This window comes from Lampetra planeri, chromosome 11 (assembly GCF_965212315.1).
Source record: "Lampetra planeri chromosome 11, kcLamPlan1.2.h2, whole genome shotgun sequence".
In the NCBI taxonomy this organism is placed as follows: domain Eukaryota; kingdom Metazoa; phylum Chordata; class Hyperoartia; order Petromyzontiformes; family Petromyzontidae; genus Lampetra; species Lampetra planeri.
Window position 1 is genome coordinate 7,603,726 of NC_136117.1, and position 22,771 is coordinate 7,626,496.

A 22,771-nucleotide genomic window follows, 5' to 3' on the forward strand; every position below is an offset into this window, starting at 1 on the left:
CCGCAAACACAGCAGCCAGCTTCAGCCTCACCGTTACCGAGAACGCCACCACCAATTTCAGCAGAAGCAGTTTAGCCATCGCCACGATGCCGTCAGCAGCACAGCAACCACCATCACTGCCACAACAACCACCGGCTTCATGAGTGCCGTCCCCACAACCATGGGGTGTCATCGGCACTACCGCCAGCAACATAAGCATGATCAGCACCACCACCATTACAACTAAAATCAGCACCACAATCGTCGAAATTGGCAATGGCATCATCGTGTTACTTTTGTATTGTTATTAGTGACAACCTGATGAATCATCATCGATCATCACAGTCGTCATTGGACATGATGATCACTATCACAACTATCACCACAAAGACAAAGATCTCCCATATACCGCCTTACCAGACTGTTGGGGCAAGCGCTGCTAGCGAGCACCTACTGTCACCACACTCGCGCGCACACACGCACACACACACACTCGCACTCACCTCCCGTTATGTTCGTTGTTGTGCCGACAGTGGTGGCCGCAATATCACGGTGTTGGGGGAGCGGCTGGACTCGGTGCAGAGCGCGCGTATGTTGGTGCGCGTGCGTGGGTCCGGCGCCTCCTCGGCCTACGGCGTCCCCGCGGCCCGCGTGCGACGAGCCCTGCCCGCCACGCACGCCCAGCCCGCCCAGCCCGCCCAGCCCGCCAGCGTGAGAACCCCCGGCCACCTTCTTCAGCGCTCTCGCGCAGCTTCGCCAATATGGCGACTTCGGTTGAAATCTCGAATTCTCGCGGATAAGGATTTTGTATTCGTTGGCCGCTTAAATACCCCAGCGTCACAGAGCACCATGCGTCGCCAACATCTTGTCGTCATCATCACCATCCGTGTTCAATCCACTGCTAGATGAAGGCCTCTCCAAGCGGCCACCAACCACCTTGCACAAATCCCACGATGGGATAATCCACCTAGCACGTGCACACGAGCTGATTTAATCGCTCTCGATGCAATACACTCCCGAAATGCGTCTTGGGACTTGGCGAGGCATTTTTGGGCAAATGATTGACATTAATTTGATACCCATGAACTCATGGTCTCGCCGGTGCTGAATCACCAAGACATCGGTGCACGGTCCTGCCACTATTGGCATGGCTGCAGGTGGTGCCTGACGTGCACCTTGGCCCCCTGCCTGATTTATTTTCCTCCAAGTGACTTCTGAGTGAATTTAAATTGGTAATTAAATATGTTCGTTGTTAGAGCATGCCCGGTACTCAACCATGTTGCATGTGGTCCCCCACAATGTTAAGTCGGGGTTTGTATCAGAGGGAAATTAGCAAAGTGCTCTTTACTACGAGGTGGACGTCATAATTTCTGCCGCATTATTGTCTGCAAGAGTAAACGGTGGTTTACCATTCTTCATCATTATCGTCATCAGCCATGGTCAATCCACTGGAGGCTCCTAAAGCCGTCCACAACTCACGATCTCGGGATCAAACAGTCCGTCCAGCACCTGCGCGCGCACAAGCTGATTTTACCGCTCCAGTTCCACGGTGGACATCCTCCCGGGAGACGGACCCCTCCTTTGGCGACCACCCCGTCCGTCGTTAGCCTCGACCGCTGATCGCCATACCCACCTCGGCGACGGGTCCTGCCCAAGCTCATTTGCTTTTAGAGTTTTTTTTTGTATGTGTCACGTCTAACTCATCCGATATTTATACGTTTTTTCCCGCACCTGTGATGTAAGCATATACACGTTCCAGGAGGGTCTCCACATCTCTCTTGTGAAACTGATCACGTGCCTCAGTGGGCTGTCGAGGGTACCGTACACGTCCTTGTGGTGATAGAGGGTACATACAACCGGTGTTTCTCGCGGGCAGTAAGCTCTTGGCATTTATTTATTTATTGCAAGCAAGTGAGAGCCCTCCCTGAGACAAAAAATATCACTTCATTGGGACACCTGGATTAAACTCAATTACAGCAAAATACTGTACAACGTTCGAAGCAATTGCGTCGTAGAACATAATGCTATTATTATTGTTTACGTTTACAATAGGGGGGTAGCAACAGCGGTTGAAACGGGGCCGGTATCCGACAGTATAGCCAATCCCGGCACTTCTCAGAACGCCAAATGTGTAAACCAACACCTTTCAGAACAGTGCCTATTCCTGTACTACGAGGTTTCCGCAGAGGGGAGACGATGGTGGACATTTACATAGCAAGGAGATCTTTTATTGCCAAGTCCGGGGAATATTGTTCTTCTGCGGTCTGTCTGTTTGCTTCTGAGGAACCTTTCGCATGCAGATTCCGAAGCCTCTTAAGTTGATGCATGTGGGGGCGTGTTGTGGCTGTGGATCAATTATTGATCACCTTCCAGGCTCTCAATCCTCTTTGTTAGATGAGTGTATAAAGCCACGTGTAATGTTAGCTTTTGGGTTTTACAGGTTTCTCTCCATCCCCCCCCCCCAAACTTCCACCCTGTACTTGGCAGAACACAATTAGCGAGAACTCTCACTCGCACTGGACCGTGGCCAAAATTGAAAAATGTTCAACCCTGCCACCCTGTGGCTCCAACATCCGGCGGGTTAAAGGTTTTTTTTTTGGGTTTGCCGCTAATGAAAGGCAGATGCGTTGTTCTTATGGGACAAAATAAATAGCAAAGAAATTGTTGGATTGTAGTGATAAGCAAAATGAAACAATAACGATTAATTCTCTTCTGCTGAGCGAGTGAATTTGTATTCCTCTGCACGTCAAAACATCGGTTATGTATCGGATGTCAGGATTTGCAAAAATAAGTTTGTGACGGGGGGGGGGAAACTTGAGATGGGAAAATAGTTGGAGAAAGTCAGAGGGAGGCACTGTCATGAATAATTCAACAAATGTGTTCGAGCAACATTTGTGAATTTATTTCATACAAGACTCCCACGTTGTAACTTTCCACACGTCCATGTTTAAACACGGCTCTGCTCGGGTAAACTACTTAAGTCCTCCGGCATGCGCTAACTTTCCATTCAAGACAATTTGATGGACGTTCATTTATGTAACGCCGTGGTAATTTGACTGGACAGGCAAGTTGAAATCCAACACTTTTAATCCGCAATCGTGTTATTGTACAAGTAGTTGCTGATAATTGGCATGTTTTACAGGCATTAAGCAGTTCACATATAAAAACACTATAAAACATTGTTAGTAACGTTACAAATAGTCATCGGTTGGACTATGAACAGTCCCAAAGAATTTTGTTAAGCAACTTTGCAGCCTGTTTTGGCCATTGACCAGTGAACCGAACGTGAAGTTTAACAGGACTGGCGTCGTCCCCACAGAGTGCTTGCTTATCTTGTGTTTTTTTTTTAAATCGACTCTCTAAAACCACGCGTTATGTCGATTTTTACTTTTGTTATTCTCACGTTACATGTCTGCGCCCACGTATGCGTTGGTAGAGACGCAAAATGCCCGCAGCATTCGGCAATCGATGCATCATTGCGCCCATATAGTGTCTATACTCTTAGTTTTTTCGGTAAAGTCACGTAGGTAAAAAAATGAAATTAAAATTAATAAAAATAAAATAATAATAAATCACGACGTTTCGGAGGCAACACAAGTCTCCGTCAGCAGGTGGGACCGTCACAGCCAGATTTGCTGTATCAAGTGAGGCAGGGATTCCAAGATGCAAGTTCTTAAATACAAGTTAAGGGGGAGGAGAAGGGTGGGGGAGCTTATCAGAATGTGGTAGCCAATGAATGGACCGTATCGGGAGGGGGGCGGGGCTAAAAGAGTGTCTATTAAATTGCTCGTTTCTGATTGGCTGGGATGGCAGCACGATGTCTTCACTTGTATGCCACGGCTCCTGGCACTTTGCCACCCTCTCCCGGTTTTCCCAGGATCGTTCTCCTTCTGCAGGTAGCCGTCCCGGGACATCTGTGAATCTACCCGCGACATTAAAAGTCCCGTTTTTTGACCGTTACCAAAAAGACAGCATACCACTCGAGGCGATGCTTATTCTTTCTCCCCTCTTCTGGTATTGTGAGATGTTCTTCTCCTTTCCGTGATATTTTGTTGTACCTCGGAGGTGGCAAAGTTACCTGGCGACAAGTCTCAAGCCTCTCTGCTGATGACCAGTCCTGCTGCCTAACGGACCCTAACGGAGTGTAAAAGTTGGGCTTGCACCCGAGCGATCGGCTGTGCAACGTGAAATTCAATACGTTCGTCAATAACTCGGAGGGCTTAAAACGAAAATGTATAGCAGGTGACGTTTCGGGCAATGGCCCTTTGTCAAATTAATAGAGAGGCAAGAGAGATAAAGTGGACGAGAGTTACAGACTGCACTTTACACCGTGGGGCCTGATGAGAAGTCGTTGCATGCATCTGAGTCGCTTATATGTGGACGTATCTGCAATCGGTTGCGAGCATTTGCTCAACCAGATTACTCATGGTGGAGACAGACTCTGTCACTCGATCCGCTCTGCGGTCCGTAGCGTCGTTTGCGCAACTCCGCTCATAACGCGAACAAAGCAGTTGCGGGGCGACCTTTTAAGTTGTGCGCTTTGAAGAGCGCGACTCGATCTCGCATCCGACGGCGTTTCGTTCGCGGACGCCCGCAGCTTACCTGAGCATCGGTGATGATCGCAGGAGCCCCCGTACGGCCGCTGCACGGTGCAGGCCGAGAACCGCATGCTGTGCCTCTCCCCGGACGTCCGGGCCGCCCTGACAGCCGTTGGCGGCGGCAACGCGGGCCACGCGACCTCCGCACCCGCGAAGCTGCAGGCCGACGTGTTCATCCGCATGGACGCGCTGGAGCTCGCCCCGGACGACGGGAAGCCCTTCCATTACTTCCCCGACGCCGAGATCTTCCCGCTGAACCGAGACAGCCCCAACTCGCCGTTCCGCCACAAACCGGGCAGCCTCATCACCGTGGAGGTGAGCGCGCCGTGGACGTTGTCGCGAACGGTGGTCTTTCGCGCCGATCGCCGTCGTCGCTATCGCACAGCTGAGCTTCGCTCCCACCCCCCCCCTCCTTTTCCCCCCACCAGCTCCCCTAATGGTGGCTGAGAGGAAGTGTGTTATCGTCAAACACCGTCAGTTTGTTATTTTATAAACCTTAGGTTAGGGTTCGGGGCAGAAAAACAGAGCGTTGAGGTTATGGTTGTCATCAGAGTGCAGTGCAGCAGTACCATTGATGTATTATACTGTGCTCCAATGTCTGTGCGCCCTGTCTTCACCAACCTGCACTGACCAGTGTGGTGAAGTATGGGTAAACAATTCCCATGATATGCACGGCATGATGAGACCCATTCCCCGATGTGGATTGGCAAAAAATCTGTCCGTGTACAATTTGTGATTGAGTCCAGACCTTTAAACTCGCCAAACAACATCTATTTTTATCTCTGCAGAGAGCTTGGGGTTTGCACTGAAGTTCTCAGCGGTGCTGTTATCGTGTTGTGCCACAAGCACACCATGAATCCCAGGCCTTGTGGCCCCCTTACTTGCACTGCCGTGCAATCATTGGTTTCTATTCTGAAGAACTCAACTCAATTCAGATGAAAACCTAATGTAAAATTGGGTGTCTGAGTAGGAATGCAATTCAGGATCTTAATCCTATTCTATTAACAAAAAGAAATACCAAAAAAAAATCGTCATTTCACATGGCCGCCTGACCACCTGATTAATATTGTAAAACAAACATGTCCTAAAATGTATCGCGATCGTCACGAATTGCGAATGTCCACACGAATCTCCCTCCACCCCCACCGTGCACGCATTGACGGCGAGCAGGGACATGAACTGGACCGGGCGTTGGGCCAGGGCGAGGTGAGGGCCTTCCTCGGTTCGGCCGAGTGCGTCATCAAGACCCTGTCTATGCAGCACCTCTACTGCCAGCCGCCAGCTCAGCCACCCGACGGACAGGAGCCCGCTCAGTTCCGGGTGAGCTGGCGAGACACCGACCCAACACGTTCTATCTTTTTTTGCTTCTACGCGTTCTTTTAGTCAACAGTTTTTTAAGCCCTCTTCTTTTTTTTTCCTTTGCTTCCAGAGGTCACCAAAGACCCACGTCGTACGAGTTCTGTAATGCGTTTAAATGGCTGGGCAATTAATCAAATTCGCCAAATGTGTGAACCCTGCCCCTACCCTGTGGCCCGACCTTGCCGCTGGCGGTGGTGCCGCAGGTGGTGATGGGAAACCGCGAGTACCACCTGGGCGCCGTGGAGTACGAGACGGACTCGGGCGTCGTCTTCCCACTCGAGGCGCAGATCGCGGCGGGCGCCGGCTCGGGGGTCGTGGCCCTGCTCGTCGTCATCGTCATTGTCGTCTACAGGTGGAGGAGACCGGGATGACCTCTGACCTCCTTCTGTGGCCACCCTGATTGGCTCGCCTCCTTCCTTCAATACCCACCACTACGTGTGGCATAGCTGTTCCATTTTCTCCTCCCAGCCAAATGAATGTACTCGTCGTTGTCGGCATCTAAATGATGTGAGTCTAAGCCAGGGGTCGGCTAGCAAAATAACAAGAGGAGCCATTTATTTTCAAATTCTGTAAAAAAACAACTCGCTATTTCAAGAGCCGCAATGCATGTGAATACGAGACGAGCCTCAATATACGACGTGTCACGAAGCGGTCTTTAAAGAGCCGCACGCGGATCCAGAGCTGGCCCCTGATCTGAGCAAACTCTTCAGGGGTGGCCGGATGCCTCGGTGAGAGGCGCAAGGAGGGTATTGGATGAGTTGGCGTTGGATCCTCTTGCACGTGGGTTGGCTTCGCTTGATTGGTCACAGTCCCCTGAGATGCATCCGCTGTGCCCCCCCCTCTCCGTGGACCCATCAGGAGGAAGAGCAAGAAGGCTCTGCGTGACTACAGGAAGGTGCAGAACCAGCTGGAGGACCTGGAGATCAGTGTGCGCGATCAGTGCAAGAAGCAGTTCTCCGGTACGGCCCACACTTATTCTCAAGGCTCGCACACCACGTTAATTTCGTTTGTGTGCATCAACTTGACTACTGTGTTACAAGATGAAATTAAATTTCGATTTAAAGCTTTCGTGACTGCAGGGATTCATCTTCTTGGTTCTTTCGGTAAAGTCACGTAGAAGAAAAAAAATAAAATAATAAAAAGAAAACATAATAAAATAATTCTCACGACGTTTTGGCCACAACGCAAGCAGCCGAAACGTCGTGAGAATTATTTTATTATGTTTTATTTTTATTATATTCCTTCTACATGACTTTACCGAAAGAACCAAGAAGAAGATTAAATTATTATATCTTGAGGAATATAACCCCACCGTGACCCTCATGTAGATAAAGGGGCCGATTTAAGTAGTTGCTTAAGTAGTTCCGTGACGGATTCGAGACACGGCTTACCTACAAGTGTTCAAAATGAAATTGTTTTCTTGTTACACGGCAATTCTGATACAATTCGGGGGGGAAAAATCGGCAAATATAAATCTCTCCACGTATTGCTGCAATTGCACTGCAACCCTCCTCACCTGTACGCTCTTACCCACAATGCCCCGCTGCCCCCCCCCCCCCCCAGACCTGATGACGGACATGGAAGACATGTCGAGCGACCTGGTGGTGACAGGCATCCCGTTCCTCGAGTACCGCACCTATCGCGAGCGCATCTTCTTCCCGGGCCAGGAGGCGCCCCTGGCGAAGAGTCTGTCCGTGGCGGATTCACGCCGAGCCACCATGGAGCAGGGCCTCTTCCACCTCTCGAACCTCCTCAACAGCAAGCTCTTCCTCACCACGGTGAGTGGCCCCAGCAGAGCTGCTCACGCAAGCGAGGGTGGCAGCGTTGCCGAGATTGGTCGCATACCGGGCGAAGATTTTATTTATTTATTTTTACTACCAGGTAAGGCCCACTGAGCTATTTCATTCTTTTTTTCAGAAGTGACCGGACTATCACAAATGATAGCTCAATAAAAAGTGGCTTATCGTCATGTGGAAAATTGTAGCAGCCAATTACTTTCAACGCTTGATTTTAATTGTGGAGGGAAAAACTGGAGGACCAGGAGAAAAATCCATGCGACCACGGGGAGAACATGTAAACTCCAAATGTCACAGACGTCAGGGTCGGAATCGAACCCACAACCTCTTGTATACCAGGCGAGGGAGTTAACATCTGGTCATAGGCCAGCTGTTACACACGCACACCGGGCTAATAGGGACGGCATACCTCTAATGTACATGGAACGATCAGTGATTATAGAGTGTAGCTCACCCAATGGACAGCACGGTTTTCTTCTGAACTCGTTTGATTTAACTGGGCACAATGTAAATTGCCCGACGTGGGAACGTCTTGGCCAGGACTTCTGGCGGTGTAGACATAGGTTGTCATGACATAATTTTTCACAATTCAATACGATATCAACTTTCACCGTGTGACTGACCGCAATATCAGTGCCCCATGTATTTGTAATTGTATTGTTATTGTGCTTTGTTGTACTCCCAGTACAAATTAAGATTCCTTGAAAGTTATTCAGCTGCATTTGCCTCAACAAAAATCTGTCGTAAGGCTCCTTATCATTGCGATGGATAATGCATTTACTGTCGGTAAGACAACTAATTAATTTAATTTATGTATGTTGAATTCATTTCGCACAGTATGTAGCCAACCGTGTTAATCAGAGGTGCAGGGGGAAGGACAACAACATTAATAACATTTACATGGTAAATGATGATGTAGTATCATTGCCATGCTCGCAACCACTGCGGAAATTTATTTACAAACCGTTAGTTTGATTTATGACAGCCAGTAATTGACAACTTAAATCTTTGCACGTGTTATTTTTTAAACGTGAAATGCAATACTTAAGAAAAGTAATATGAGCAATGACAATCACGATATAAGGATATTTATCTAAACGGACGGCACCATTATCCTGGATCTTCTTATACTCTGCGATACATCGTAGTATCGCCGTACCCACAGCAAGCCTCGTTCATGAAGCCATTCACTGCCATCCATCGTGAACACTGCTTTGTAACAGAAGAACAGATGTTGAGCCAACGTTTTAGGTGAAGGTCCTTCTTCAGGGCAGTGATAGGGCATCTGGAAAATTGTGGTGTAGATGGTGACCGAATTTAACAATTTGGTGTGCACTGATTTTGACCATTGCCTGAAATGCATGGCTTGGTTGTGTGATCGCTATTTATGCGCCGTTGTTTGTTTATGATAATGCTGGTGGAGTATTTTTAGCCAGTGTTCCTATTCCCCTGTTGATGTTCTCCTTGAATTTTATTTTAAGTTTTACGACTGCATTCTCATGTGAATGTCCCACGAACAAACCACCCAGAGGCAGGTCTCATGAGAGAAGGCTCTCCAGACAGATTCGCTGACATAGATTAATAACAAATAATAATACAACAAAATTCCTTCAATATATCTGGATATGCCTCACTGAGTATGGAAGACTCATATTTTTAGGAGGATCATGCAGTGGGATGTTTGGCCAGTTTCACCAATAAGTGGTTTGCATTTGGCCGGAAGCCCATACACATATGGAGATAAAACTTTAAACTCTGCACAGTTAGATTCAATACATTGCTGTACTGCCATTACCTGGCCACATTTTGAAGGCCATGCTAAAAACACCTAGTAGTGCCAAGCATTCCTCTCATTCAATTAATAACTGACCGGGCTTTTACATCTGCTTGGCTTCTGAGGTCTGCCGAGCTTGCATATTTATAGTGATTTGATGGCAGGCATAAAAACAGAAATTAATTTACAGATTTACAGTTTTTCATTTACAAGCACATCACTAAATTACATTTAATACTTGGAGGCTTGGGGCTAAGTCAGTGGTTGTCACTGGGACCTCTAAAACCCTGATCCCGTTTTTCCTTCTCGCGGAGAAGTCAGCCCGCCCTGACCGGGGCGATACTCGGGTTTGACACGCGATGCGAGGTCCACAATGATCGTACCGTCCGTTTTTCAAAACATCGTTATCGTGATTGTCTTTGCTCATTTCATTATTCAAAAAATAAACGACTTCCTGACTGAATATTTATGGCATAAGAAACTCAACGGGAGGTCCGTAATTAAAGTTGTAAATAAATTGTGATAGTCCGTTTTTATAATGAGTGATTGACTGCATGGCGATTATTTGACACCATCTCTTTCTCGTAGGTCATTGAGTTGTTTAATTATTCTTTACTGGACAGCATGTGCATTTTTCATTCAGAAGTTGCAATTACGCTCATAATTACGACAGGATATCTATGGGACCTTTTAGGCCAATTGCCTATTCTTATTTTTTCATCATAATTCTGACAAGGTTATGCGTTTGAATAAATTAAGTTGCCTTCAATCTTACTGGATGCACAGCAAAGCAAATCCATAAATTCAACCACAGAGTTATGGGGAGCTGATATCATGACATTCCTCACATCTTAAAATTTTATTGGTATTTTAAATATAGACAGTTTATTACGTTTGCTACTGTATTTGCTCCATGCTTATAGGGCAAGGCTATCACGAAAGAAGGCGCTACGCTTCAGACACGATCTGCAGCTTCACAGACACGATCTGCAGCAGCTTCACAACGTTGCTCTGTTTAATCCCAACTGAGTAATTTGTGGCGCGTATTTCCTCGGCTAATTACTCCCGCATTAGTAACCGTGGGCGGCCTGCCGGATTCGTACCGCAAACCAGAGGTCGCAAACGGGTTTTGAGTCCTTACCCGTACCCGTACCCGGCCGCACCAGGGTCGCAAACGGGTACCCGTACCCGGCCGTACCCGTACCGGGTACCTGATTGCGACCTCTGGGATGAAGCCATGTTGCAGGCGCGGGTGGGTTGATTCTAGGAACTTGAATTGTGAGAAGAGACAAGACGTTGGGAAATGAGTGAAATGAGTGACAAACAGTGAGTCACCAGTGACTCACAGTCTACCCGTACCCGGCCGCACCAGGGTCGCAAACGGGTGCCCGTACCCGGCCGGGTACGGGTAGCCGGGTATCGGGTAGGGGGTACGGGTATCGGGTACCCGGTTGCGACCTCTGCCGCAAACCTTTGCAACGAGCGGCGAACGCGCTCCCGCTGAGGCTTGCCACTGCCCCCGTAGTGTGAAGTGTCACATCGCGGCAACCGTAATCGGGACCACCCCACTCCCCCGGGTTCCCTTCCGGACTCGGATCGTCAACCCTGCAGATGATCCACACGCTGGAGGGACAACCCAAGTTCTCGGCACGGGACCGTGGCTGCGTGGCGTCGCTGCTGACGGTGGCGCTGCAGGACAAGCTGGAGTACTACACGGACATCCTCAAGACGCTGCTGGGAGACCTGGTGGGGCAGTACGTGGCCAAGAACCCCAAGCTCATGCTGCGCAGGTGAGCGCCTCGCCGTTCGGACGGCCTCCTCGCCCGATCGTTCATCAGCCCCCCCCCCCTCTCCTCCCCCATCGTTCATCAGCCCCCCCCCCCTCTCCTCCCTTATCGTTCATCAGCCCCGCTCCCCAGTCGCCTGCCAGTAACGCGAGCCCATCAGTCTGCTCATAAATTCACTAACCGAGGAGGTTTTTTTTTTTGGCGGTTAATTAATTTCCATCTCTTACAATTTCTCAGTGAGCACACCCATTCATTTAATCAGCGCTTAATTTGCAACTTAAGCAATCGTTTATTTAAGCACCCATCCGTTTATTAGACTGTTCATTCGTTTTCACACCTGTTGATTAACTTGTCGCTATTCATCATGCGCGCAGCCGTCGAATCTAAGCCTTCCTTGAATTTTGCCCTCAAATTTGTTCATTCACCCACTCATCCCACTCGCCCACGAGTCAAATCATTAATTCACACAACCGTTTCCACACTCATCACACCTGCCCATTGGGGAACTCCACGCGTTCACACGTGCGTGTGCGCACCCCCCTGTGCCGTGTGGCAGGACGGAGACGGTGGCAGAGAAGATGTTGACAAACTGGATGTCTGTGTGCCTCTACAAATTCCTCAAGGTGAGGCGCTTCCAAAGGTCCCCACGGAGCAGTGATCCAAGAAATAATACGAGGATAGTAATTGAACTAATGATGTACAAGCCCAATGTCAACCCACTTTGCTGAAGGCCTCATGGGGTTCTTTGCTCTATAGAATCAAAATCCTTATACAGGCTGGAGGAATCCGATGAGCGATAAAGCTCTTTCTCACAGATGGGCAGATCAACAAGATCCAAGTTGCAACAGCAAACAATCAAAAAAATTAACGGAGTGCAAAATAGAGAAAATGGCAAGCAAAGTCACTTAATAAATTTTTTTTTTTTAATGAATTAATTATTTAAGTCCGATGTTTTTTTTTTTAAGGTTGGACAAGGCAGCAAAACAACAACAAAACAGCACCACACCAAACCAAGATAACGCCACACAGCAGCAGTCCCTCACTAAAGTGGCACGTTCACATTGAACTATCGATACACAGTTAATGATTATAATTACAAATCACATTTGCAAATGTGACTGGCTCAGGGCTGTAAACAGGAGATCAGCACTGTCTCAATGTTCACTTTAGTATTTTATATAAATACTCTTTGGTTCTTTACATAAATATACATGCAAATTTTAATCCTTTAGCCTTTCCCGAACACCCCTGCAAATTCCCATACAGCCAACATAAGCGAGGCTATAAGCACACATTGTTTAACTTCACAGAATGGGGTAAAGGCGTAGAATGTGCCGCATCATCGGTTTATTTTGTTTCTCTTAAAGAAGGCGGTTTATTTTCCGACCATGTTTGTGGTCCCTAGGGAGCTGGGCCGCCTGCCTTTGCGTGCAACTGGCGTTATCGTCCGTCCGAGGTCTACTTTAGATAGTTTCCATGTCGCTGACACCACAATGAGGCAACAACATTCCGGGGGGCGGGGGGGGGGAGAGGAGACAAAATAATAGGGCCAAAAAAACGAGTCAAAATAGCTCTAGCAGCAAGCTCACGCTTGCAATATACCACAGTTATCTTGTTGAACAGCTATTGAATTCATTTTATCGCACGCAGGATTAATCTGCAATCCGGATAATCCCACCATGGATCATCGGCGTATTTGTGACATTTTTTTACTTTTCCTAAACCATTCCGGAAGGAACCCCCCTCCTCCATTAAACTTTCCATTGACGCCCCCGCACCGCTGGCTCGCGGGCCACCGTTGACCATTGTGTGGCGTCGGTCGTGTTTTGTTCCGCACGCGTGCCACCACAGGACACGGCGGGCGAGCCCCTGTTCATGCTGTTCCGCGCCATCAAGCAGCAGGTGGAGAAGGGCCCCGTGGATGGCGTCCTGCGCAAGGCCAAGTACTCGCTGAACGACACCCGCCTACTCGGCGAGGACGTCGACTACCAGAGTCTGGTGGGCCCATGGGCGACGCGTGGGCGGGGATGAAGCCGCCGTTGCCATGATTGTCTCTACGCGATCTCCCACGTCCAATTACAGGGACGCGGTGAATTGAATCCATGCTCTGGGTGATATCGTGGATGTCATGCTCCAGAGCGCAGCATTTTAACGTCTCGCACTGGCTGGTATAAACTATCAAGCGACATTTCTTGTACTATTCCACGTTTGTAGGATATTGATGTTTTGCGTTGTGTAGTAATTTCCCCTCGCCCGAAGGGTTGACTGCATTTCACGTAGTTTATCGTACGATTATACCACCGTGATAACGTGTTGACTCTGTGTTTATTGATGAAATGTTTTCATTCGGAAATCTGCAGCTATAGTAGGACTGCAGGTTTGGGTGAGAATAATAACCCGCAACAAGCATGCTAGAAGTCAAATCCTTAATATTTTTTTCCACGCTAATTAAAATTCGTGAACTATAGCCATCGTGCCACTTGTCCAGATCCATACCATAGATTCGAACAAAGCGATTTTCCAGTCACGGAAAATCTTTATGGAAATTCCATTTCATACACGTTGATAATTAATCATTGTCTCTTCAGCCTGTCCGAATCATTATCTCTGCAACTGATGGTGCGTGGGTTCGAGACGTTTTATTAACTTCATAAAAGTAAGTGGGCTCGGGCAGCATGTGTCCCTAGACAGAATTCACAGCTGGTGATCAAAACTAGTGAATGTCCACCGCCCGGGATTAAGCGATCAAATCGGCTTGTGCACAGATCTCGGTTTGATTGTTAAAGCTGCAGGAATATGAGAGCTGGCGACACCTTGGGGGAGGTCGTTATCATGGCTCAATGGTGAGGGGTTGAGTTTAGTTTTGGGATTGAGCCGGTGTCTCCATTGCTGACCGACTGGCAGGTGATTAACGCGACGGTGGAGAACTCGGGGGAGGAGGGTCCCGTCCTCGTGCGGGTTCTGGACTGCGACTCCATCGGCCAGGTGAAGGACAAGATCCTGGACCAGGTGTACCGCAACGTGCCGTACTCGCAGCGGCCCAGCGTCGACACCGTGGAGCTCGGTACGTCACCACGATCACGCTCACCGCTGCCGTCACCACCACCGGCACAAGTCTGTGCAGTAGAGGCCCCTTGAGGGAGGCCCTTCAGCCAGCAGTGGCATGAGCAAGCAATTGCAGGGCTGTGCCTTGGCCTTGTGCATGCTAAACGACTCTTCACGGATGCGCGTGCCGTCGGCAGAGTGGCGGAGCACGTTCGCCGGGCAGTTCACGCTGTCGGATGAGGACCTGACGTCGGTGGTGCAGGGACGCTGGCTGCGCATCAACACCCTGCGGCACTACCGGGTGAGCGGCCCCAGTCAGGGTATCCCCCCCCCCCCCCCGACCTCCCCCACCACCCGGCCGGGTACGGGTACCCGTTTGCGACCCTGGTGCGGCCGGGTACGGGTAGGCCGTGAGTCACTGGTGAGTCACCGTTTGTCACTCATTTCCCAACGTCTTGTCTCTTCTCACAATTCAAGTTCCTAGAATCAACCCACCCGCGCCTGCAACATGGCTTCATCCCAGAGGTCGCAATCGGGTACCCGTACCCTACCCGATACCCGGCCGGGTACGGGTAGCCGGGTATCGGGTAGGGTATGGGTACAGGTACCCGTTTGCGACCCTGGTGCGGCTGGGTACGGGTAAGGAATCAAAACCCGTTTGCGACCTCTGCCCACCGCTCACTCCGACAGATGCAACCGACCAATCAAGGGGGTCCTGCTCCCGATCCCGGGGTTTCCAGGGTGGGCCGCTTCGCGTTTTTAAACCGATCCCCTAATGCAGCCGGTGCGTGGTGGTCTTTAGTGCCTGCAGTCCATGCTAATCGGGGATGGGGGGTGGGGGGGAAAGGCTGGTGGCTCACACGGACATGGAGCTGTGATTTATGCGAGTTGTCCACCTGCTGGGAAACAGGGTAACTGAGATACAGTACAGCAAGTAGGTTTATTGGTAGACGTGGACTGAATCACTTCCACAGCCCGCCGCCACCACACACCCCCAAAAGATTCGAAGAAGTGTTACAATGACACATATAATTTGCACGAGCTATGAGTACTTGACTCTTGCCCACCAGGTTCGAAGCGTGCATCATGAGTGTAACAATTTAAATTGCTGCATTGTTGCATCATTGCACAATTATGTAGAGTGTGGAGTTTGAATATTCTCCTCGGAACACTGCCAAAGTGGATGGAACAAAATTATTTTTCAGAGAACCAACACGTGTGTGTGTGTGTGCATATAGCCTTAGGGTTTCAATGTCTCCAGTGTACATATTTGTCCTTGCTTCCATCATCGGTTATGCCCCTGCTCGGGAGAATATTTCGACGCATCTACATTTTGTGATGCTCATTAGCGGGAGCTCCTTTAGTAAAGGCCGGATATTTATAACTTCAGGTCACAGTCCTTCTCACTGCTGATTGGAGACCTCCCCTCGTGGGGGTTGTTGAGCCATATTTTACCAGGGCTGGTCGGTGCACGCTGAAGGTGGAGGTTGCGGGGTCAACGAGGATTGGCTTTGTTATCCCACCCCACCGCTCATGTTCGCCTTGGTTGGGATCAAACTCGTACATCCGGGTTCATGGCGCGGGGCACTAACCGCTGTGCCAACCTCGCCACAAAGAGACGAGTATATGGATTCCCTCGCTCCGAGTGTTGCTGCATCTCAACTCTCACGGTTCTCCATCTCCCCTGATCCTCTCCTCCAGATCCAGGAGGGAGCGCGCATGTTCCTCGTCCCACGCTCGCTGGAAAACCGGGCTTGCCCACAGCCTCACCGCGACCTCACAGCTGGCGCACGTGAGCCTCACACACGCACAAAGACCGGACATCGAGCCCCCTTGTAGCCTTAGCAGACTTTTAGGGCAAGTGCTGTTTGCGAGTACCTAGAAAGGCCAGCACGGTACGAGAGGGTGGGTGGCCAGCAGGTCGTCTGCCCGCCTTTGTCTTCTGAGTGGCGATGTTTACACATCGCACCGGGTATTCATTTGAGAGCGAGTCAACTTAGGGGAGTCCCAAGACCGGTTCGGATAATTGTCACTGGTGTTGATTGTAAGATTAGAACTTAGGTCACCGGGTTTGACAGAGATTCCCCAAGTAGCTTTTACACAGGCTAGCGAGTACCTATTAAATCTACCAAAGTGCACGCTGGGGTGTGGTGTGGCTAGCATCATGCTAGGCCACCTTTGTTATTCCAGTGCTGATGTTTACACACCGCACCAGCTACTTAACTAAGGTCGAAGTTGACCTAGGACAGGCCCAGGGCTGATTCAGTTTATCGCCACTTATGTCAGCCGCAGCTGGAAACCAATCGCAGGGCGGGCGGATACTTGGAAAGTGATGGCAGTGGCTTCATCAGAGCCCCCTTTATTGCACAACAGCTTTGTAAAATCCATGCTGTTTTCCAGGTGAACTTATCTGGTAACAGCTTATAGAGTATTGTGTTGTATTTGCATTGCATTTCTAAATTTAAAATTTGTACGTCTAATAATGGAAAGCAGGATATGAGGTTATGTAGTATTTTATTCATGCGTATGGAAATATATTCAGGAGCTAAATGCCACTGTCGAGGTCTTCTAGCCACGCGGAGAGAGTTTGTGTAGTTTTGCTATTCTTCCTCAGTTGAAAGAGCACAGACTCCAGTGGTTTACTGCACTGTCCATAGTTTGAGTTGCATGGCCACAATCGCACTAATATGGCTCATCACCTGCAAAAGAGATGATTTGAATGAGCGTGCGTGTCCCTGTGTGTGCGTGCTGGCGTTTGTGTGCGTGTCCCCGTTTCCTCGTGTGTTTTATCCCTGCGTGTGCGTGCGTGCGCGTTTGTATGTCCCTGTGTGCATGCGTGCGCGTTTGTATGTCCCTGTGTGCGTGCGTGCGCGTTTGTATGTCCCTGTGTGTGCATGCTGGCGTTTGTGTGCGTGTCCCTGTTTCCTCGTGTGTTTTATCCCTGCGTGTGCGTGCGTGCGCATTTGTATGTCCCTGTGTGTGCGTGCTGGCGTTTGTGTGCGTGTCCCCGTTTCCTCGTGTGTTTTATCCCTGCGTGTGCGTGCGTGCGCGTTTGTATGTCCCTGTGTGCGTGCGTGCGTCCGCGTGCAGGCTCGAGCTGCCCGTCGGATCGAGACGACGAGGACGGCGTGAGGAGGTGGCACCTCGTCAAGGCCACCGAGGAGCCCGAGATCCATGCCGGGCGACGCAAGGGCAGCATCCGTGACCGCGCGCAGACCAAGGTCATCCCAGAGATCTATCTGATGCGGCTTCTCTCCATGAAGGTTTGTCTCATCCCCGAGTGTTGCCCTGTGCATGGAAGATACTTCCCATTTTTATATATGTAATAAAGGACTCTTTAGGCGATGTAGGTCTCCATTTGTCCTTTATTGGGTTCTTGTCTCGCACCCCGCGATGTCCGCGTTCTGGACCCGCGCCTCTTCTGTCGTGCGCCCCGCGCACGCGTCGTGTGCTCCGCACACCCCGCAGCCACACCGCTGCTCCGTGTGCCCCGCACACTCTTCTATCTCCTCACACGCCGCTAGCTCCACACACTCCGCTAGCTACTGCTACCCCACGTGCACCGCTGGCCGACGGTGCCATGACTCCGACCACGTGGCAAATGGCGCCACTCTTCCGCCACCACCCAGCGTGGCTCTCCCCTATTTCTACTCTCTCCCGACTCCCAGATCTCTTCCGGCTCTCACCCTATATCCTCCTTCTCACGTGACCCTGACTCCTCCTTCCCGCACTGCCCCTGTCTCCGCCCCCACTCACCCCGACTCCCATTGGAGCCGAGGTGAGCAGTGGCTCCTCCCACACGCCCCGTCGACCAGGCTCCGCCTCCCCAATACTCCGGCCCGTGTGAGTGGTGCGGAGGCAGCGCCCACCCTGTCCTTGCTCGCATTACATATATGTGTGTGTATATGATATTTTCCATTGGCAAAGTGGTACAGTTCAATTGTGTGTGTTTTGGTGTATTGCAACGGTGGGGAGTGGTAGCACAGAGGTTGGCGCGCTGCGCTGGTGCAATGTGTAAACATCGCCACGAGGGAGACAAAAACGGACAGGCATGGCAATGGCCACCCACCCTCTCGTGTGCCGTGCCGGCCTTCATAGCTGCTCACTAACAGCACTTGCTCTTACAGTCTGTTAACGCTATACACGGGATCTTTGTCTTTATTTTTTTGTATACATACGCATACGGTGCACATTAAATCAGGGATGCCACCGGTTCGATCCTTCGGCGTGGCAGTTGAAACAAAATAGGCACATTTATAAATCCCTCTCTCGTCTCGGTTTAAGTCTAATACTTTGTCGCAAAGACGCGAACACGTCGCGTGGAACGGTGCGCGCGGTACAACCCGAAAAAAGCACACCTGCGAGCCGCCGTCTCCGACACTTGGCTCACGCCGCGTCCGGTCTCGACCGCTCGTGTGTGTTGCGTGCGCAGAGCATCCTGCAGAACTTTGTGGACGACCTCTTCACGGTGGTGCTGAGCGCACGGGGCGCCGTCCCTGTCGCCGTCAAGTACTTCTTCGACTTCCTTGACGAGCAGGCGGAGAGGCACGGCATCACCGACGCCGAGACCCTGCACATCTGGAAGACGAACAGGTGCGAGAGCCGCCCTCCGTACATCTTTCTCTCCCTATAATAAATGAGTTGCATTCGATGCGCAAAGCTGTCGTGAAGGAGCTATGTTTCACAGATGTTGTCAGTAAGGCTTGATGTTGCTGTGATATTTATCTCCTCTGCGCGAGTTGGTAGTCACCGTGTCTTCTCTACGCGAGTTGGTAGTCACCGTGTCTTCTCTACGCGAGTTGGTAGTCACCGTGTCTTCTCTACGCGAGTTGGTTGTGACTCTTGTCTCCGTGCCCGCAGCCTCCCGCTGAGGTTCTGGGTGAACATCCTGAAGAACCCTCAGTTCGTGTTCGACGTGCACGTGTCGGACATCACGGACTCGGCGCTCACCGTGATCGCCCAGACCTTCATGGATTCGTGCACGACCGTCGAGCAGAAGCTTGGAAGGGTGAGGGATGTGGTGAAGGGGGGGGGGGGGCAGGGTGGGGGGCAGTGGGCAGCGCGCATCGGGGGGGAAGTTACCACATAATTCAGCCCGAGGCACTCAGAGCCAACGTGGAAAAAAATCGGAGACAGCTGACGAACGCTCTGCCTTTGTGCCAATGACTCCTCGTGTGACCCAGGGAGCCGACGGGCAATCACAAGTGTGCCAGTTTGATTTGTTTATTGGTTGGCGATACCAAGGGCAAGCTGCTGTGGTAATTTCTATGGTCCAAATGCTTCCAGCAGATATTGTGGTAAAGTCGGCAGAATGAAAGATCAAGAAATCCTTGTGCTCTTGTCAAAAGTTTTTAGGTGGGTGCAGTGTTGGTCGTATGATTTTTTTTGGCTTGTTTTTTTAGGTTAAACATTGGACCGGAGATATATAACGAATTAGGGTTAGAATATAAGTAGGACATATTTCCCCGTGATTCCACCCCATCGTGATGTAGGAAACTAGAAGGGGAGCTCAGCTGCCAAGCAGGAGTGTGTGGGGAGCAGGGAAGAAGCCAGGGGGTAAGAGGAAAAGGAGATGGATGTCCAGCAAAGCGAACAAAGTGGAGAAAGGACTGGGATTGTGTGGATCACAACAAGAGGGGACCAGAAGTCAATCTCCCTTGCTTTAATTATTTTTACGCTTCAGCTCAAAGGCTTGTTTTCCCATGACATTAATGGATGGCAGAGAATACTGATGGAACAGCCAGTAGTGGTTTTAGATGAGGATTTTACACCTGTAAAATTCAATAATTTTTTCAGAATCCCAGACTGATAAAAACAGGAGCTGACCATTCGATAACACTTAACTCCAAAACGTGTGAGGTTTCATAAATTTTTTTATCGGAGTTCCTTTTGCTCTTTAAAACCAGTATGTTAGCAAGTTATCCTGAATTAGTGCAGATGTTATATTTCGGGGAGGGGGGGGGGAATGTGTGTTGCTGTGTGAGAACAGAATGTGAATGGGCAGTGTTCGAATGAAATTTGTTTGATGTGTCTACAATTGCTGGTAATGGTTAAGGTTATGCGAATGCTGATGTGTGACCCTGTCTCCAGGATTCGCCAATCAACAAGCTGCTGTACGCAAGGGAAATCCCACGGTACAAGAAGATGGTGGAAAAGTAAGTGTGTATTAGCATGTGTGCGTACGTGTGTATGATGTGTGTGTGCTCTGGGGAGGGGAGCGGTTGTACAGTTATATCGGTAAGCGTGTCATGCTACGAACTAGGTGGCCCGAGTTTGACTCCTGGCCATGGCTGACATCCGTGTTGATTAATTATATGACTCGATCCTAAGCCTCCCCTAGGTTGTTTCAACCTTAAATAGAGTACCTGTTGTGATGTGTAAACATCAGCACTCGGGGAGATAAAGGCGTCCTCGGCAAGGCACCGGCCACACCACCCCTCCTCATGTTCCGTGCCGGCACTAATAGGTGCTCGCTAACCAGAACTTGCCCCAACAGCTTGTTTCGGCTACATGGGGGTATTTGTCTTGTTGTTGTCTTTGTGTTAAGGGAGCATGTGTCACGATGGGTAGCATGCTGTGCGGAAAATCTGGCTTGAGAAACAAAAGGCGCTGTGGCTCTATGCCTGCTGCCCCCCCCCACTCCTTTGTATATAAATGCCATTCCTAATAGATTCTCTCCAACAATATTTTCTCTGGCAGTCTATCGTGGTAAACGAGATTAAAATGTATTCATTTATGAAAGGTGTTTTCGAGTTGTTCAGCGCAATGTTTCTAGGAATAAAACACGATTGTCCCGCTGAGTAACACAACTGTTCATCATGCTGACAGTTTGTGCGCGCTATACGAATGGTGTGGACTCGCATGGTCTATCTAAGGCTCGTGCTCGTATGTGCAGTGTAGCAAGTAGGCATGGAATGTCTCACGGGGAACCTCCCTCCTTCCCTTCCATGCAATTCGATGGATTGTTACAATTCATGGTCGGGATTTGATTCAATAATCTATCATTTTTTTTTATATATTTGTATTGTTTCTGGTTTTATCTTTAATATTTGGACAATGTTCAGGTTCAGTTACATTTCTTTTTATGCTTTAATCACCCAAAAGTAATAATTTGCATTATAATGGAATCGTATGATTCAACGCATTCATACCGGACATGAGGGCGCATCCATTCTTATCGATGCATACATCACTCGTATATGCCTAAATAATAGAGATATGTAAAGCATAAACATCTCATTTACATTCGAATGGAGGAACGCTGTGGAAGGGTGGACAGATGGACCGTGGGGAGGTGTGGGGCGCCTGGGTTTAGGAGCGGGTTGCGCTGCAGGGCGCGATGACGGACGCGGAGGTTGCGAGCGAGGCTCACGAGGGAGCCGCGTCTGGCTCTGACACCCTTGACGAGGCCCCTTGGGGGGCCCCCTTGTCTCTGGCACACAGGTACTATGCCGACGTGCGGCAGATGTCCCCCGTCAGCGATCAGGAAATGAACGCTTTCCTCGCTGAGGAGTCGAGGGTACGTTTCCTTCAATGTCGATTTTGTCCGTCTTTGTTCGTCTGCGTTTCTTTTTAATTGCCAAATAAAATTCCCAGTGCCAGTTAAATATTAAAGCTGCATAGTGCACTGCTGGAAATGCCCTGTCTTATGACATCAGATTAGTTATTCATAACGATCGGGAACGACTGCGAAGATGTTTGTTCCGATGTAGTCTACACCCATGAAATGTTTGTGTTCACCACGTGCTGATAATGCATGTATACAAAGCACTCGGTGTGTACATTGCATTTGCGCTAGATTTTACACGTACATTCATGCATCTGCATGTACGTCCATGCACCTGCATACATGTAGACATGAATGTGTTAAAGCTTGGATGATTTATGATGTTTGCTGATTTTCAGTCAAATTAAATGTTTTTTTTAGACAATTCCCTTTCGCGATTGGCAAACTGAACTCATATTTCAATTAGACCTCTACAGAGACGGTGTATTTATCGACTAGCGTTATATAATAAAGTAAACACGCAGACAGTACATCTTCTTCACACATTCGTCCCTCTGCACTAAAAATAAAAGTAGCGTTCACTTTCCATCAGCCACAAGGCCTTCTTGGTTTAATCGATTTTTTTTGTTTTGACGCCAACCCGGACTTGTGCAGAACAACGGAGGAGAGCTGAACACAATGGTGGCCTTGCACGAGCTGTACAAGTACATCATCAAGTACTACGACCAGGTGAGCTGCGGCCTACGTCCACGGGAACGAACGCCCGTCCCATGAGCGGTTCACGCGCTGGCAGCCACTCGGTTGCAGAACTTGACATGGCCGCTCCGCCTGTCCCAACAATCTGCCACCTTCCGAGGCCAATGCCTATGGCCAGTGCTCGCCCCCTGCCTTTCTCCCTCTTCGTAACCCAGTCGTCTTAGCCCTCT

The 22,771-nt window shown here is 49.7% G+C and overlaps 1 protein-coding gene across 2 annotated transcripts in view; it reads left to right on the forward strand.

The window, feature by feature from the left end:
- Positions 1–22,771, forward strand: part of LOC144721253 (plexin-B1-like) — a 126,831-nt gene that overhangs the window by 100,046 nt on the left and 4,014 nt on the right. For both annotated transcript variants that reach the window (XM_078598734.1, XM_078598735.1), the window contains exons 18-35: positions 513–690; positions 4,605–4,892; positions 5,748–5,897; positions 6,140–6,288; positions 6,795–6,895; positions 7,500–7,714; positions 11,118–11,296; positions 11,850–11,916; positions 13,145–13,291; positions 14,198–14,357; positions 14,536–14,639; positions 16,040–16,130; positions 17,429–17,601; positions 18,771–18,931; positions 19,199–19,346; positions 20,429–20,493; positions 21,782–21,857; positions 22,500–22,574. In XM_078598734.1, the coding sequence (XP_078454860.1) occupies positions 513–690; positions 4,605–4,892; positions 5,748–5,897; positions 6,140–6,288; positions 6,795–6,895; positions 7,500–7,714; positions 11,118–11,296; positions 11,850–11,916; positions 13,145–13,291; positions 14,198–14,357; positions 14,536–14,639; positions 16,040–16,130; positions 17,429–17,601; positions 18,771–18,931; positions 19,199–19,346; positions 20,429–20,493; positions 21,782–21,857; positions 22,500–22,574 (2,527 nt within the window). The remainder of the gene's footprint in view (positions 1–512; positions 691–4,604; positions 4,893–5,747; positions 5,898–6,139; positions 6,289–6,794; positions 6,896–7,499; positions 7,715–11,117; positions 11,297–11,849; positions 11,917–13,144; positions 13,292–14,197; positions 14,358–14,535; positions 14,640–16,039; positions 16,131–17,428; positions 17,602–18,770; positions 18,932–19,198; positions 19,347–20,428; positions 20,494–21,781; positions 21,858–22,499; positions 22,575–22,771) is intronic.